We start from the raw sequence: 19,202 nt of genomic DNA on the forward strand, positions 1-19,202 counted from the left end.
AGTCTCTGTAATGTTTATGTTGTACAAAACAATCTAAAATAATGGGATTTAAGATCATTAAAGCTGGGTTGTTGCCTGAGTCCAATGCATTTCTGCCTACTCCAGGACTTGTCCCTGTTTGTTGTCCCCATTCTCAATAGAAGTCTATGTAGAGCCGCCATTGGACTGACCACATGAAGTGAACGGAGTTTGCGTAACTCTGTGTTACTCTATGGCTCTGGGTTAGGGATAAGGGGTTTAGCATGGACGAATATAGAGACCCTAATCTTTCCTCTTCTGCTCCAGGATCCATTGTGATGGTTCAACTGGTTCAACCAGTAGGGAGATGTGGTGCTATGATGACCCTTCATGTGAGACTCATGTTTGGAGATGGCTCTTGTGAATGATGACAGCTGGACTGGGCCCGGTGATGCTTGGATGACTGTGTGTTTGCAGTGGGTGACCGCAAACACGCACTGGACTGACTCATGATCAGCAAGTGAAGAACTGCCTCTGGAGAAAGGAAGATGTCAGAGCTCCAGAAATAAAAGGATCAAGAGGCAGAAGATACCGGAGTATAGTAGGCCTACAGATCTGACTCATCACCTTCCTCTATGCAAGAAGAAACCTGTACACAGCCTGTCAACAATCTCTGTTTGCTATTGAAGGCTGAAGACTGATAAAAGTGTCATCACTGTTTGCAGTCGAGAAGATTCAGTCAAGATTACATACAGTACATGACAGTTGACACATAGCACATATACCAATGTTTATTAATGGTTTATTTAGACATGAATTTTAGTCATGTGTTTATAAATAATGCAAAATTAGGGGCCCCTTTTCCACTGGTTGGGAACCGGTTCAGTTCTTTTTGGTTCTTAGTCCAATAGTCCATGAGCAAGACCTCCAAAATTGGAACCTTAATACTTTCTGTGCCAGCTAGCAGCTAGCTATTGCATTTATGAGGCTCCCAGTACCACCATCCACGTCCACAGTAAGGGAAGGATTCCCCCCCCCCCCCCCCCCCCCCCCCACACACACACACACACACACACACACACACACACACACACACACACACACACACACACACACACACAGCACTGAGCACACATACGCTGCTATCATTAGCGCAAGCACACGCTCTTTACCTGAAATGTTTACATGTCGGGAGCGACGCGGTACAAAGTCACAAATTAGATCCAAACTTTGGATGGCAGAAGATGAAGATCCACCATAGGACAGCTCTCCAAAATTCCGATTTATGGAGGTTTGAAAATCCTGTTTGTAACCAAGTTAGATGGTGGTCAGAATGTTAAAAGCTGCCGTGGGACTCAACCATTATATACACGGAGTATACAGGGATACGAATACGAGTATTTGTACCTGGCGCATTAATTATATGAATTGAGTGGGCAAAATCATACACACATTAAATTGTTTGTATAGGATCAATATAAGTAAACTAACTATATGATAACCCTTCCACAGTAGTAGCTTTTTCATATTTTCTGCATATTTTCCTATATAATGCCTAATTTGCATATTTAAATAAAAAAAGAATACAACATTGTCTTCGTTTAAGACTTAAACAAAGTCAATGATTACAATTTTACATTTTTTTTTTACTTTAAGTAATCAACTGGGGAAGTTTCATGGTGATAACAATTTAATATAAGTATGGTTTTTGCACAATCAAATTCATAATTAACGTTCCAATTTTGGAGCTCTGTATGGCTCATAGACTAATTAGAACCAAAAAGAACTGAACCGGTGGAAAAGGGGCGTTTACTTTCTTTACGCCTGTCAAAGTCCAAAGACCAAAGTCTGGGTGCATCAGTGGGTTTGTTGACTAATAGGCTACATATTGAAATGTTTGGAACTGACAATATGCCATACAGACTCTATTTTATTGTAGGCCTATGGCCAATTTATCTCCTGGCAGGATATAACCATGTCCGTTGGTCTGTGATCAATTAATCTTTGGAACCATGGCCAATTTTTTTCAAATCGGCTAGACCGCTTTATGTTTTGGCTATACAACTCTTGAACCGTAGATTGTAAAAACCGGTTCAGTTCTTTTTTGTTCTTAGTCCATGAGCCAGACCTCCAAAATTGGAACGTTAATTATGAATTGAGTGGGCAAAACCATACCCAGATTAAATTGTTTATAGGATCAATATAAGTCAATTAATATGATAACTCTTCCACGGTAGATTTTTTGCATATTTTCTTATATAATGCCTAATTTGAATATATAAATTAAAATAAATTGTAATACAATAAATCATTGTCTAAATTTAAGTAATCAACTGGGGAAGTTTCATGGTGATAACAATTTAATATAGATATGGTTTTGCACATTCAATTCATAATTAACGGTCCAATTTTGGAGCTCTGGTCTCTGACTGGCACCCGACGCGAGCTCGCCCCAACAAACCGCTACAGGACTAAGAACCAAAAAGAACTGAACCGGTGGAAAAGCCTCTGTTTACTTTCTTTACGCCTGCCAAAGACCAAATAAAAGTCTTGGTGCATCAGTGGGTGGGTTTGTTGACTAATATTGAAATGTTTGGAACCGACAAATGCTATTACAGACCTTATTGTCTAGCGACAAAAAGAAAATCAACCAGGTGCTCGATGGAGATGCAAAAAATAATAATGTAAAGTAGGCTTGTGCTTCAAAGAAGGTGGGACTGGAATACTATAGCCTACTGTACATATTTTCCCTTATTTTGTGTATATGATTTTTGTTTTGCATAGAAGTGTAAATCTGTATGTCTTTAAATGTTCTGATGAATTGAAAATGGAGGACCTTGTCTTCAATCCACTGTGAATCTCTTTAAGCAGCACTTGTTCAAGTGACAGGTTGTTAAATTGCACTCCTTTCCTTAGAATGATCAAGATTTATGATTCACTGGTACAGTATTGCAAGTACTTCATTCATCCCGAGGTTAAATTAGGTGTTACAGCAGCCCTCATAGATACACCAATGTGTTAAAATAGCTTTTCATATCATGTTCACTTTTACTTGTGGTGTATTATGAAATCGAGAGATGTAAAATATTAAAAAAACACAGGCCAGCACAATTTGACAGGATAACCAATTTATTTTACTCCAGCACAGAGCTAGAAATGAGCAGAATGCTACTTTTCTTTCCAGATGTGTGAACCATATTACAAAAAGTAATTCATAATCAATACCCTCACAGTATATTTCATTTGGATTTTGGACAGTAGTATTTCCATGGGCAGAGCAGCAGGAATGCTGCAATTTTATATTTATGATGTCAGGTTGTTGGGTGCAATGCAATTCCATAAAGTCAGTAGGGTTATATTTACACAAATCAGATAATTGTCATTGTTGTGAGATTGGGCTCAATATCAAAAGACTTCAGGGAACTACATGCCGTATTGAAATAATCAGCATGTTTCTAAAACATATAATACAGGATGACATCTAAGTCAGTGGTTCTCAAAGTGGGTTCTAGGGAGTCGGGACACCCAGGGGTCCTTAAGGCAGTTCCATGGGGTCCCCAGCAAGACCCATTTCATTTTTCGGCTTTAGAAAATAGCCAACGGATTGCAAGTTGACGCTTGTGGATTGGCTATTTTTATAACAAACTGCTCTGTATCCAAAAGCAGCAGAGGACACTGGCAAAAGGAACATTTTGTCATTGTCATTTATGTTGGTTAAGAGGACAGGGAGAAAAGCCTCCATCTTACAAATCACACCATTCAATGATTTATGAAAATCCTATCACCTCGGCTACTGACTAAATAGTATGGTTTAGACCAGTTGTTGTCAAAGTGGGGTCTGGGTGGGGGAAAAAAAGTTCGATATAGTAGGCATCACAATCGTTTAAACCACGTTATGCCTATTTTAGACTTTGGCCATTTGAAAATAGCAGATCTGCAAGCTCACAACTCGTCACAAATCTCACAATGTGATGAGTTGTGAGCTTGTAGAGCTTTCAAAAGATTTTGACTGTTCTTTTTTCCATTTACACCAAATCTCTTTGCCAAACATAGCAAAATGATTTTCTTTGTCTTGTGAGCTGGTACATCTGCTACTTTTGTCCAGAGTAGGGATGCTAGGGTTGATGTGCTCCACAATCAATACAGATATAGTTCTGAAGAGCATTTGTTAAGTTCTCTTGACCAATCAATACTAGTTCTCAACTATTTAATTTAATACCAGGGATCAAGACATAGTGGCTTGGGAGTAAGGCTTGCCTTTTTTTTGTTTTTACCCCAGATGTTTTCATTTACACTAAATAAATAAATTATATTGACTGCAATAGAAATCTTTATACACTGGCTGAAAAATACAGCAACTACTCCCTTTAGCAGCACTTGTTCAAGTGACAGGTCGTTAAATTGCACTCCTTAGAATGATCAAGATTTATGATTCACTTGTCTGATTGCAAATAATCAGACCAATGCTTCAGGTCTTTAAATAATCATTCATGTCCAAGTAACCTCTGCTAAACAAATACTTTGTAGGTGGAAACCCGCAAAGAACACTAGCTCAACATGAACTGTGTAAATAAAAAGGCACTTCTATATGCAGTCTCTGTTTACATACAGTACATAACACACTGAAGCCAACAGTAATCTGTTACAGTACATATGAGGTAATGCCAGTAGCAATAGCAGGACTGGTCTGTACATCCTATTTACAAATGTATATATGTTACAGTGCAAAATTCCCCCCCAGTGAAGTTTCTTCCCAAACAAGAACCTTTGGTTCTGGTATGTTCTTGAAGCAGCAGATCTTCCAGGATGAAAAGAAGCCTATGTGAAGAATGGAGTTACCGTTGACGTGGAACAGCTCAGCTCCAGTAATGTTGGATCAGGATTTAGGGGACATTTGGCATGGTAAACCGGTCCCCTGCACAGGTCTCGCAATGAGCTGAAAATCACTATAGACTTCACATTCCTTTAGCTGCCATGTGAGCTTGTTGGGCCAATTCTGCACCTTTGGCCTAGAGGGAGAGGAGAAAGATAAGGACAAAACAAAACAAAAATGTAAGATTGGATTTAGAAAGGAAACCTTGAATAAGATATTGAAGTCGAGTGCGATTTCTGTGCACCGTTGAAAGTGACAAGCAAGAGCAAGTGATAGAAACGTACATGGATCAGCTGGGCTTCCATGGATGGCATGTCCTGTGAGACTTCCAGAATCCTAGCCGGGTCCAATATGTGCTCCATCTACAAAACAAGCAAGTTGAACAGTTTCACACGGTCCAAGTTTGAACTAGAAAAAGTGCCCTTCTGGGCACAGGTCTCCACCAGGAGGATAGGAGTGTGTGTGTGTGACGTTTGGCAAAATGTTTTGGAGCAATATAAACGTGTGTGTGTGTCGCTGCTTGGCCTGTTGTAGCACCACCATGAGGCTGATTTGAAAACGGTCAAGTGGCATTTTTTCCAAAGCCTAGTGGGAATATGCATGCACAGTTTCACCACAATCGGACGCTGTGTTGAGTAGTTGTGGCGATTTGTACAAAACGGGTACAAAGCGGGCTACCAATCGGTAGCCAATGAGGGTGGATTATGAGAAATCAAACAAACCCGTCTTGATCACATGACTATGGAGAGCATGTGTACCGATTTGCGTGAAATTTTGAAGGAGTAATATATTAGAAAATGTGTTTTACATATGTCGGCCTCCTGGTGGTGCTATAAAGAGCAGATGTTATAGCGCCACCATGAGGCTGAGTTGAAAATGTTCATGTGGCATTTCTTCCTCGGCCTAGTGGGAATGTGCGTGCACAATTTCACGGAAATCACGCGAAGTGTTCATGATTTGCAGCATTTTGTTTGAAACTGAGCACTCCTGTGAACTTTGGAAGCCAATCTTAACCAATCAGGATGGAGTCTGAGAAATCTGAAAGACCCGTTTCGTTGAATGGCTGTAGAGAGACGGTGTACCAATTTGCGCGATGTTTGGACAAAATCTGTAGGTGTACTGTGCAAAAACTTGTTTTGCACAAAGCGGCCTCCTGGTGGCGCTATAACAGGCCGTTCTGGAAATTGTGTGTGTGCAAAATTTGGCATCGACCGGGTTAACGGTGCCGGAGATTAGCTGCTCACGGACGGACACACGGACGGACGGACGGACGGACGGACGGACGGACGGACGGAGTGCAAAACATACTCTCCCCCCATGCCTTCGGCCTGGTGGAGACAATAAAGCCTTGTGAATAGTTCATCACACGACTGCGACACCTCTATACTATAGAGTATAAATTAGGTTTGAGATGGAGGCCTACATGAAGTAGTAAGAAGTCTCTACGAGGATGAGTTGTGCTACCTTTCTGTCCATGAGGACCAGGGCAGGGTCCACCATGACTTGTGAGGCTGAAAACGACTCGTCTTTCACTGGAGCTTCATCCTCCTTAGGAACCACCGTAACGCTCTGCAAAACAGCAGTGGAAAACATTAAACCGGGTCCAAAACATTAAACATTTCTGTTTTTTAAGCTGTTGAGTTGTGATCTTGTAAATCTGGTATTTTGGAACATGTCGGAGAACGTTAGAAACTTCCACCTACAATTGCGTAGCCCTATTGCCAAAATAGGGCTCAAAGTGATTGAAATCGGGACACATCGGCTGCATGTTGCCGACTGCAATGTCGCCGGAGAGGTCAAATAAGGACAAACTGATGTATCAGTCAGGCTCAATATATACAGTATAAATATAGTGGAATCGTGTATACCTCTAGTTTGGGCACAGCAGGGATGATGGGTGTCTTGGGTTTGAGTTCAGTCAGGTACATGGCACGAGACAGCAGCAGCAGAGATGGAGGAACCTTCTCTGTCAGGTGGAGATCCAACCACTGCAAAAGGTACAAGGGTTCATTGATTATCTGACAACCAAAAAACCCAGGAACTCACTAAAAGACAATAAAATCCCAGTATTCACATTTCTGCCTCCACGCCTCCCACAGTACGTCCTCCAGTGTGACTCGGAAATCGCATCCAAAATGTTAATTTGCTTTTGGAGGAGAGAGAGGCACCAGAGTGGTCCAGTGAGCCATCTGTGTGACGCATCATAAGTAACTGCCGTCATTTCTAAGGTCACATTCACACCAGAGAGCTTTGCTGCGATTAAAACAAATCCTGCTGCGCATTTTCAGAAAGTGCACTTCGTTTGGCAGGTGTGAAGGCTCATTCGAATCCTAATGCGTATCAAAGAACCGCATTCTACTCAGAGCAAAAACGGGGGTTTCGCTTCGCTTCCAATCGCACTTGATTACAGTGCATGTGTGAATGCAATCCGCAGTAAATAAAGGAAATGAAGCAAACAATGTGGCGGGTGAGGAGCTGAACACAGTCAGAGACGGAGAAGGCATATTTTACGTAGCGCAAAGATGTCCCGTTACCGTGGATAGACGTGGTCGAATGAGGAGACTGAAGCCCTGATCTAAATGTAGATTTAGATTAATCAATTGCTTAAGAAAACACATAAAAACACTGCAGTGTATTATAGCCTACAGAATATTCTGTCTGTCGGTCTGTCTGTGCGTGCCGTAAATAGGAATGCACCGATCCGATACTCGTATCGGAGATCGGCGCCGATCCAGGCTAAAATTCTAGATCGGGTATCGGATCGGTGGCCGATCCATTATCCGATCCGATAATTATGTGTAATTACAGTATGAAAACAACTCTACCTCCTCTGTGACACAGCAGTGTAGTATCGACAGTATAACATGTGGAATGCAGCCAGGCTAGCCTGCGCACACATTAACCTGGTCTAATTGTTGCACAGTTATTTAATAAATAATTCAGTGCATTTATATCTGTGTTTGTTACATTTTGTTTTACAAAGTTGGGAAAGTAATGTTTAAGTCAAGCCTTGATGTTGCCTTACACAAAGTAATGATTCCAGACTCCACACAGTGAGGCATACAGCTTAATAGGTTATTACGTTTCTTTGTGGGGGGTATCGGATCGGTACTCTGTATCGGCAGATACTGGACCCCCATGTATCGAAATCGGTATCGAATGCCAAAAAGCCGGATCGGTGCATCCCTAGCCGTAAACATGGAGTGCTGTCACTGTGTGGGGACTGCATGGGGAGTAGGGACTTTCATCTCGATAAACTTGTAAACATTTTGCGCTGCAGTCTGTTATATCAGTGTGCTCAGTGCTGTGCCTCCATGCCCAAAAGAACAGTACGTGGCTGCACATTGATAAAGGGCCCCCCTGCTGCGTTTCCAATTGCTGCGGATGACAGTGTGACGGCAAACCGCAGCAAATGAAATATGCAAGAATCCCAATTTCTCCGCCCATACACATCGAGTCTACCGAAGTATTAGGTGGGAATGTGACCTTAATTACGCTGACTGAGCGAGGACTGTTCCCATTCCTTAAAGCGAACCCAAGCGATTTCTCTGTCCTCACCTCTCCTTCTCACACAGATGCAGGGCTACGGCACAAGGAAATGATGCGAGTGGCGGACAAGTGGGTGAAAGATGGAGTATCAAGATCTGGCTCTTTGGAGAAACACAGCCGTCTCAGCTAAATGAGAAGAATCTTTGTAAAAGAAAGGATGGATTCAAGGGGTTGAGGAGGGTTGAAAAACAAGACAAACGTAGACATGGTACAGTACCTGATGTAGTTGCTCATGGAGCTGCTGGTTTGTCAGACCCAGTGACCTCATTCCTCTGCTGTGGCACGCTGCCTGCAGCTCCGAAACGCTCAGTGCAGACACGCCCTCCTTAGAGATCATCTAGAGAAACACACATTTGCATTAGTATACTTGTGAGGACATCCAATATCTTAGGATGGCAATTTAATGAATATAATTTATTTATTTTTTACAAACGTTAACCATAACCCATTTTGACCTGAGATCAGATTCTAAAAAAGTCTTCTAAATCCTGACAGTTTTCTATGTCAGTCGTAGAACGGCTTTTTTACGATGCGACACAACTAGTGTAAATCAGGCATAATTCTAACCCTAACCCCTAAAAACGAACCTCTAAATGCCGAATCCTAACCATAACTTATAAAAGTAAGCCCAACTCTAAACATTGATGACCATTAACACAACCATTTATTTTGAGAGGTGCAGGAAAATGATCCTCACAATGTCTATTTCTGAATTTCTTGGGTCTTGTGGGGACATTTGTCCCTCCGATGTATAGTATTACAAGTACACACACTACACACAGTTATATAACTGTGCCGTATCAAGTCAAGTCAAGAAAGAACACCTAGTTCTTTTCTACCTCTTGGTTACGTCTGCAGACATGAATGTTAATGATTTATAATGGATACACGCCACAGCAATAGCCAATTTACAAGCTCACAATTTATCACGATGCATTACATTGTGAACTTGTTGAGCTGCTATTTACGAACGACACAGACACAAGGAAGTAAGGAAGTACAGCCAAGTTGTCCCTTGTCAAAAACACCAGATCTACAAGCTCACACGTGCTGCTCTCACCTCATCGTCAGCCTTGATGCTCCTGAGCTTCATGAGCAGTTGGAAGCGCAGCAGGTTGTTGGTTCCTATGGGCTGCAGCTCCAGCAGCTTACACAGCGCCACCAGCTGGCTGCGCTCCAGATGCTCCAGAGTCAGCTCATCCTCAAACAGCTTGGAGAACTGCACAATGTCACGGGTGGAAGGCTGCTCCCCTGTGTGACGCATCTGGAACATGACACACATACAGTTGTACATGTGTGGGACTCATATCTGCCCTGTACCTGATGATATTGGGACACTCAAGTCTTTTGAAAATCTATTAGCAATTTCGGTACGATTACACAATTAAATAAGAACTATATTTGCATCAGCAAGCCACACCGTCGTATGAATACAAGTGTATAAATTAGGCTCAAGTCATCCAAATAGCAGGGAGACATAAAGACAAGTAGCTTTCTGTAAATAATGTTTTTGGTTTGGTTCGTTTGTTTTTTGGGTGTAGTGTGTGTTCATATGCAGACAGTCGGGTGCAGACTGACCTTCTGGACGTAGCTGGAGAAGCGGTGGGTCTCGTCTCCCACCGCCAGGGCCTTGTTCCTACTGGCCATCTCAGTGATGGTCTCCTGGAGGAACTTGGCCAGCTCCAGCTTAGCAGCCAGACCTTTCTTCTGCTTCTCCTCCTGACCATGCAAAGACAAATACAAATCCAGTGTTTCATTTCAGATTCTGATCCTAATTTAGGATTTAAAAATACAGCCAGAATGCCAAACAAACCGAACATACTGCCAAAATAGACCATTTACGAGCTCACATCGCATTGCGGCGCATAGCGAGCTTGTAGATCGACGATTCTTTTGCTGTAGAGGGGAAAAAGGAGGGAGCCAAGTACAGACCGCTGGCGATCAACGTACCTTCTTGGACTCTGTCTCAAAGGTGGACGGCAGCATTTCAGGGAAGAGTTTGAGGAAGACGGGCAGGAGGAACTCCATGAAGGGAACGATGATGAAGACCGTGAAGGGAACCAGGCGGAACAGATCTGCACAGGTCCTTAACAACTGGAGACACAAAAGATACAATGACATTAAGGCATTACTGTTCACGTCCAAATTACTCATACTTTAACTCTGACCAAACAGACGGGGTCAAAAGGCTATTTGCACAACTCCAGTCCCAGTCTTCAGAGGGTGGCATTATATCACGTTCGCTGTTTTTATTCAAAGCCGCAGATTTGAACCGGAAAAACATGTGAAGGGGTCACGTGTGTTTCCGGTTAAAATGCTGCCTCATAAAACTACACGTCTGACATTTGTTAAAACGAACATGCATTAAGATCGGTTGACAGTTCAGTGAGTTATGAATTGTATTGTGTAGAGACCCCCTGCTTCAATAGACCGCACCAATATGTCACGATCTTGCACAGCTCCAATGAGGTATCTACGTGCATATTTCTATGGCTGCCAAAATAAATACCATTTAATAAATCAAATGTTACTTACTCGTCTACGCTCTCTCCTGGTGAGGTTGTGTCCGTGCAGTAACATCCAGACCATGCTGGATGCAATGTTCGTGTCTATAGCCAGCAGTCTGAAGCCATTGTAGTAATGCTGTAGCTCCTCCACAATCCTCTTACTCAAAGGCTTCCTGGCCCCCACCAACAGCCTGGCAACAAGGAATGTATTGTTTAGTCCCCACAGGAATCGATTCCGCGGCGAACATTCAGCAGACAACAATCCTTGATTCCGCGGCTTAGTTAATACTAGAATGATTACAGCTGCTCATCAATGCAATTAAACTGCAAAGCCGTTATGTTTCATGACGTTTTGGTTGCAACTTGGAATATGTTTGAAAATTGATCTGCAAAATGCACGAAATAACGCGCTCTATGTGCAAGCTCCTCGGTGCGCCTTGATAGGAGTGCCTTGGAGTTGGAGCGCCTTGGAAATGAGCATGCTCAGAAAAAAACAGAATCAACTTAAATCCGAATGAGTGTATACACGAGTCCAATTTTCTTTCAATCGCATTCAACATCCGGCCAGTGACATCGGAATGGTTTTTAAATCGCATTGAGCATTTTCATTCGGATTTACGTTTTTGTAGGCGTTTACATGACAACGTTTAATAGGATTTAACTTTTATTCGGAATTAAAGGGGGTTAAAAGTCCTCATGTAAACGTGGCCATTGTCAGGACTCAGGACATGGATTCAGTTTCAGTAGGAACCATTTATACAGATTCCGTTTCAGAAGGAACCTTTGAGGACGGACCGTCGTTTCGGTCCGCGCCTTATTTAAGTGTTTTCAGACACCTCACCGTGTACAAATCCCTATTATAGTACCTAGACTACCTACTGGTAGTAATAAGTAACTTGACTGAGTAGAGCGTGCCTTCACCTATAACGGTTTTGTTGTGATAATTGTCACAGGCCTACCTGTCAACGGCACCGCTGCTGGCCGACGCTTCGGTCTGTGGGGGGGTGGGCTTGGCCTCGTCCAGCCTGTCATATGACCGGTGGAAGAAGCGCATTGGAGCGCAGCCTAGATGATGCCGATGAGCCTCTGTAGTGGTGGGTCCAAACACTTGACGTCTGTGGTTCTGTGAAGGTGGTGCGGTCCAGTTAACTGCTCTACGGTGCTGTGCGGGTGTGACAGTCTCAGACAGTGGACCACTTTGAGACACAGACATGAGACGTGCATGGTGCTGGTGTCTGGAGATCAAATGTGACCCCCTGTAAGAAAAAACAAACAAAAACAGCATTAAAGCCGTGTTATACTTTGTTATGCACCAAAATTTGCCGATATGTGATATATACGTATATATATACAAACACGTGTATTCACACAGAGATTTCGGTGCGTGACACAGGCGTGCAACAAGTGTTAGGGCCGATTCATACTCCTATTTTAGAGCCGAATAAAAGTCGGTTCGGCTCTGTAGAGCCTACAATGTGACATCATTTGAGGTACGGGGGGGCGGGTACCGTCCTAAAGTCGGCTCTTCGGTGCTACTGAAAATCATTTCGGCACTACAGCGCCGAAACAGCGGTAAAATAGGAGTATGAATCGGCCCTTAGCATTAGTTCAGCTAAGGACACCACATGTCAAGCATCATTCATGCAAGTTCAACCAATAAACTAGGAGAACAAACGACAAAAAAGTTAAACAATCATTAAACCCTATAATTATAATTCATTGCATACCAAAACTAAAACATGTACATTTCAGATAACACCAAATGTCACCCATCATTTATTACTAGTAAATATGCATGGCCAATTTGGCCATAGCAAATAAAGTGGCTGAAGTCTTTTACCTTGAACGACTCACAGCTACCAGGACTTGGGATGCAAACACAGCCATGGTGGGGAGCAGGTCTAAAGGTCCTGGAGGTGAAAAGATTCATATAACAGATCAGTTTGAGTATGCGTTGTCAGTCTGATTGATTGTAGATGTAATGGTTGACATTACAAAACATAAACACAAAACCTTTAAAAAAAAGTATCACATAATATAAAAAGTGTGTTATAATCCTTCTAACACTATAGATTGTGCTGTAAATTCAATTTGTAAATTCAATTTATCTATTTTGGGCTGCAATAGCAGAGTGTGCAGAGACGCTATCTGGTTATTATCAGTAGGTCACCGGTTTGACCCTTGGCTCAAAGTGCCCCTGAGCAAGACACTTAACCCTTAACCCGCAATGCCTTCTTGCTGAATACAGAAAAGACACCCCTCCGCCCAAGTCTTATTACGTTAATTACGGTAGCCTACCTTCAGAACAAGACAAAACAGAATGATACAGCAGAAGTAAGACAGGTTTGTCTGCTTTTCTGGTTTCTACGTGTTAAAGTGTCCCTGAGCAAGACACTTAACCTCTGAATGAATCATCTGCTGTGTGACTGTGAACACGGAAAAGGAATTTCCCCTCCCCCAGGGGCGATACAATACTCCATAGGCAACTCATGGCCTAAGTTCAGTACAGAAAATAAAAAGTACAAGGTGGGTGGTGGTTAACCTGACGCTGCCAGATGAGGGCGGTATTGGGTAACCATGTTTCCCAACACAGCAATCATCTGGGATCTCTCAGGCAGTTGAGCTGACAAAAATCCGTTCCGTACCGGACCAATCAGCGTGAGCTAAGGGCGGGATATGTGCGAAACCGGACGTGAAGCTATATAGACACGTCAATATGATTGGTTGTGTTTGCACGCCCACACGGTGATAGACAGACGGTCCCATCGAATCATCTACTAAGTATCTTGAAAAAAAGGAACAGCCCCGTCATCGAATTTGCTTCCGCGATCCCAGATCCCAATAAGCTGTGAAACAAATTTGTGTAGCAAGCTTCTTGGATCTGGCAGCGTCAGGTTAGGTGGTGGTACCACTGGTACATTTGTCTTGTTTGGCTGCTGGTGTCAATTTGTTTGTTTGTTTGTGAAGGGCAGGAAGATGACCTGGCTTTGTTTGTTTGTTTACAACATGCAAGCCAGAGTGACACCGACTGAAGCAGCAAAGTCCCCCCTCGGATGGGTGGGAACGTGCCTTTGCCTTGTTTATCTCCCTTAACTTTATCACTAGGGGACACGTGGGATTGTTTTCCACATTTTCATACAAAGAAAGTACAATGACAAGCTCACAATGTGTTGCAGACTTGGCTGTCTAGATCTAGTATGCAGAGACATGGCTGTTGCCTTGATCTGACTTTGATCAACTTTAAAGATATAGAGCACTTTAATTGAATTGTTATGATCGCCAACGGAAGGTTCCAGATTGTGGTGTCATGGATCTTTGGTCAAAGATCCATGACAAGATGAGTTAATAAAAAGATGAGTTAATAAATCAATACATAATAATAATAATAATAATACATGGTCACAATATCTTAAGGACCTGAGAATGAGGAAACTCAGGAATGATTTGCTCTGTTTTTTATTAATCCGTCATTAATTCACATATGTGACCCGGTGTTTTTTTTTATTAAATCACCTTTAATCATTAATCATTTACCGTACACTTGTCTTTTAGAAACTGGAACTGCCATTTTACTAGAACTACCCAGTAGAGAGGTATAACCAATGTTCCCCCTAACGTGCGAGCGCGCACACACGGCCAAATGCTCTCACGCACAACTGAAATCTGTCGCGCACAGACACCGACGCTGGTGTAAAAAAAAGTTTTCTTTAAAAGAAAAAGGTGTCCCCCCCCCCCCCCGGAGTATCATCTACATTACAGTAATAATACCTATCCCGAGTCGACATTTGCCCAAACTTCAGTTTATTTAGATTACACAGGCGAGGCGACAGACAGGTCTCCTCCCCTCCTTTTTTGACTCTTTGCTCTCCTCTCCTCCTGTGTATACTGCGCCGTCTGCGCGGCGAGTGAGGACCTTAGGTGGAGACGTAAGGAGCAGGCAGCACTGCAGTGCAGTCAGTGTGTGAAACCCCAAGAACCAGATAAGATCGCGTTGCGCCTTGGACCTGTGCGTTGATGGGACATTTAGATTTAAAAGGCGAACGGATGGAAGTGCGGCTGTGCGCAACAAGGAGAGGGGGAATAACGTTAGCTTCACATTAGCTGGTTAGCTAACGTTGTTGTTATCACTACAGCACAACAAGCCTCCAGTCCAGTGTACTTGTGAATGAAACAACATGGAAGTTAACGTTAATCTCTAGTGGTCTAGTCCCATATGGAACCTGGTGGGGTAAAGTAGACCCTTCAAGCAGTTACCATTACTTTCAGAGTGTGCCGCCTGAGCTGTGCGCATGCAAGGTCACTTCAGTGAGTGAGAGATTGCTACTGTATATATTGTCAGGGCAGAGAGTGACACGTCAGAATTCTCCGGGTCAGACAACCTCTCTGGCCTGCGCTTCGCGGGGCCCCCAAATCTGTGGACTGATATGATCGAATCCGAATTCGTGACGTAACAGGTCGTATTTGCTTTCATATATGTCTTTGCTGTTCACATGTATATATCACATGACCATTCAATTTTGCCAGATCTTGTGAATCCATAATTTTAAGTGTACAGCCTGTTTATTGGACTATTAGATAACCCTCTCACAGGATGGCGCATCAAACCTCTCTCTGTAATTATCCAATCTGTTAATACAGCTTTCTTCAATCAATCAATCCCTCTGCTATGTAGAGCTACATATAATAATAGCTCATAGCTGGCGTAGTAGGGGCTGCTGACGTTCGACAATCTGAGAAACTATAGGAGTTGACACACCAACAAACTCGGTCTTAGTGTGTGTGTGTGTGTGTGTGTGTGTCCCAATAAAGTTTTTACGGTTTCTCATGACCCCCATGTAATGCACAATTGAGTAGGCTATTCATATAGCAGTCGTTCTCAACCTGTGGGTCTCCATATGATTTGGGGGTGGGGGGAGGACCCCAGATGACAGTGAAGTGACATTTTAAGGACTTAAGACTTTTATAATACCTCAAAGGCTCTAAAAGAAAAAATACAATTACTGCATCAAAAGTAATCAGCAAACCATGCTATAAAAACTGGTCAAACTGGTGAAAATAGCCGATCTACAAGTTCACAACGAGCTTGTAGATTGGCCATTTACTATTTTCACAATATTTATCTGTGGAACCATTCTGTTGCTTGTCTGGGTGGGGGATCCCCAGTTCAAATATGATTACTTTGGGGGGTCACAGCCTGAAAAGGTTGAGAACCACTGATATAGACTAACTAATATTTCTAAAATTGCTAGCCTACCACCTTGATATAAAATAAAAATGTTGTAACTTGCGTAACCTTATGTAACTATTCATTGATTCACTCGTATACCAAAATCCATTTTGAAAAAAGGGGGAAAAAATCACACCTGTGTGAAGTGAGGGGCGCTCACTTCGCATTATCTAACATTTGGATAGTTGGTGTCAAGGTGACGTATGTTTGCTCAGTAGTTGCTGATGTCTGATCAGGAGGTTTGAGTGTTTGCTCAGACCGAAAAGAAATTAGAGGGAACATTGGGTATAACTATAAACACAAACAGACATCTCATGTATTGTCAATGGATTGGACTCAGGAGTACAGATTAATACATGTGACAAAACACATTAAAATCCCCAAATTAGGAGTTACTATCAATATCCAGCAAGCAATAGAAATTAATATCATTCAAATAAGAGAAGCAGTGACCTGAACGCTCTGACGAATAATACATAATATATTTTGCAAAGAAACATCCATGTTTTGTTTTTTGAATAGATTTGGAAACTTAACTTACATTACATTTTCTGACAACATATCAGTTAAAACATCTGTAATGTGGTCTAGGAATCAAATATTTGGCATCGGTCGGGCTCTATTTGATACCCATTAGTTTGGTTTTCTGAATTAAGTTTACTTTAGTTTATTCGCCATTGAAAAGATTTTTATAAAAAATGTCAATCTATAATTTACTACTATTATACAATAGTATACCTCAGTGTAGTGCTCTGTTGTATGCTGTCATTGGCCGGGAATAGGATCCATAAACTGATTAAAAAAAAGCAGACTAGTCTGTTGGCTGGAGTCCAGATTCCTTGTAGGTCATTATTACAGAATGTTCTACAGTGTGAAACCACACCCTCTGTGCTAGCAACACTTGGCTGCAAGGCAAGGCAGTGTCCCACTTCTTGTCCTTTACTACCTGCAGCTGTTAACTATTTTAACCACTTTCAACAGGACTTGTGTCCCTATATAATTATAAGGCAGGTCATTTTTAACCATTTTTGAAAAAGCAGGGCCAGGGCTTAAGTGTAAAGACCAGACGTCCAGGATTGTCCCCGTTACAAGCTTTGTGTCTGTCAGTAAAGCAATGCAACAAAAATAAAAATGGACCTGCGAGAGTCCATTTGTGCACTGAGAGATAGACCCATAACGGTTCCATTTGGACCCCTGCTGGTCCCCGGGGACCACGATGAGAACACGTGTGCCTGCCTAGCAATAAAATAATTATCTCATATCCTGATAAAAAATAGATACAGTATACATGCATGTGCATGTTAAACCACCTTCATTAAGTGGTTATTGATAACATCAAGTGACAGTTGATTGTACCGACTGGGTGCATCTCTGTGCAACATTGGGGATGAAGCTGTCAAATCAATTAAAAGCGTCACAGCCTGTGAGAATAGTCACTCACATCACATGGATTCTATTTGTTTATTTTTCATCCACCACAGTGTCACACACACACCAACCCCACAGGTTGTTGCCCTTGGTGCATCTGCCATCAGTAATCAGTTTCACTTCTTGCCAATTCTTAAAAAAAAAAGATTTATTTATTTAAAGCAATGAGCAAATCAAGTTTGTTCATTAGCAGGGGTCTCACCATCTCTTCAATAAACTCAAACTATATATAATTTCAGGTGGGTCAAACCAATTTCTTCACAATCTTCAGTCAGGAAAGTTCCAATTCCAAAATGTTTGCCCATGTCTTTGTTTAATCACTTATATGCAGAATTCTGTCAAAGTTCTCTCTCATGATGTAAATTAATGAGACCCAACACTCATTTTACAAAGAATATCACTTACAGTACAAGTACACCCTTACGGTAAGGGTGTACTTGTACTGTAAGTGATATTCTTATCACTTAAACATTATGATTTGATAATTGAAAGGGTAAGGGCCTTACCCTTTCAATTATCAAATCATAATGTTTATTTTTCTGCACAATGGGTAGCCACACCAAATAACCTGATGAATCAGTGTAGGCAGTTCATTTAGTTTTTGCAAAGTATGTATACTATTCAATCAATGATTGATTGAATCAATCACAGTCGGTCATGCGGCTCCCTGCATACTGTGAGAATTACTATGAAACAGCGCCCCCGGTGGTGGCATGATGATGCACACCATTGGCGACAGGTCCACGAGATATCGGCTCACGTGTAAGCTTTATGCTACGTGAATATACTGAATAATAAAACGGACACGTGAACGTCCTGTCACGATGCACTGTGCCTGTTGTTGTTGATGCCACCAATAATACATAAATAAATACAATCAACTAAATCACAACCGAACGCGACTTCGCCCGTTGTGTAACGAACGAGCAATCAATCAACCATTACATAAATTCAAGACGAACTCCGTGAACTTTCATAAAACCCAATTCAACCCGGCGTTTTGATATGAAAACGAAGCGATTTAAATCAAACCGCTCAAATAAATGAACACAACTTACCTAAGAAACGTTGTCGGGTTGTTGTTTTTAAACTTGTTGCGTTTTATTCGTCATGAAAAGCCAATTTTAGTATTCACTTTGGCCGGTAAATTTCCACCACGTCCTTTACTGTCACGCACGCACACTGCACAATGTCACACCGCAACTTCTCGGAAGGAACAGACTACAGACCACGCCTATATTCGAAAACAACCGAAAGCCACCGATGACAGCCGATCTACCAGCTCCGAACTTAGTAGATCTACAAGCTCTCCACGCGTCGCGAACGCAACGCGTTGTGAACTTGTAGATCTGCTGTGTTTTGTCGCGTGACACCGTCGTACGGACGAATCATAAATTAGAACCCACCCCGCCCTCCTCCTATCGTACGGTCGAATCATAAATTAGAACACACCCCCCCGCCCTCCTCCTATATGGCGCATAGAGCATGGAGGCGCGTCTCGTGCGGGGAGCAAACGTGTGGACGTAAAGGATGACAGACAGCGCTCTCGGCCATTCAAAATGGCAGTAGGCGTGGTCCTCCTCAGAGTGGGGTCTGCCCTTGATACAGGAGGGTGTCACGTTGCATCCAACTGAAGCAATGAATGAAGCATCGATCTATT

At 42.3% G+C, this 19,202-nt stretch overlaps 1 protein-coding gene across 1 annotated transcript; it reads right to left on the bottom strand.

Moving 5' to 3' along the window:
* Positions 1 to 3,266: 3,266 nt before the first annotated feature.
* LOC310863198 (LETM1 domain-containing protein LETM2, mitochondrial-like) lies at positions 3,267 to 18,726 on the bottom strand. The gene is made up of 12 exons (XM_083771375.1): positions 18,601 to 18,726; positions 12,728 to 12,797; positions 11,847 to 12,143; positions 10,916 to 11,078; positions 10,331 to 10,474; positions 9,959 to 10,099; positions 9,441 to 9,644; positions 8,598 to 8,717; positions 6,700 to 6,819; positions 6,296 to 6,400; positions 5,116 to 5,193; positions 3,267 to 4,967 (listed from the first exon to the last, which is right to left on the bottom strand). The coding sequence occupies exons 2-12, from the start codon at positions 12,772 to 12,774 to the stop codon at positions 4,914 to 4,916; spliced, it is 1,473 nt and encodes a 490-aa protein (XP_083627501.1). The 5' UTR covers positions 12,775 to 12,797; positions 18,601 to 18,726; the 3' UTR covers positions 3,267 to 4,913.
* Between the last annotated feature and the right edge of the window lie 476 nt (positions 18,727 to 19,202).

The sequence above is a fragment of the Protomyctophum parallelum genome, assembly GCF_964188405.1.
Source record: "Protomyctophum parallelum genome assembly, chromosome: 8".
Taxonomy (NCBI): Eukaryota; Metazoa; Chordata; class Actinopteri; order Myctophiformes; family Myctophidae; genus Protomyctophum; species Protomyctophum parallelum.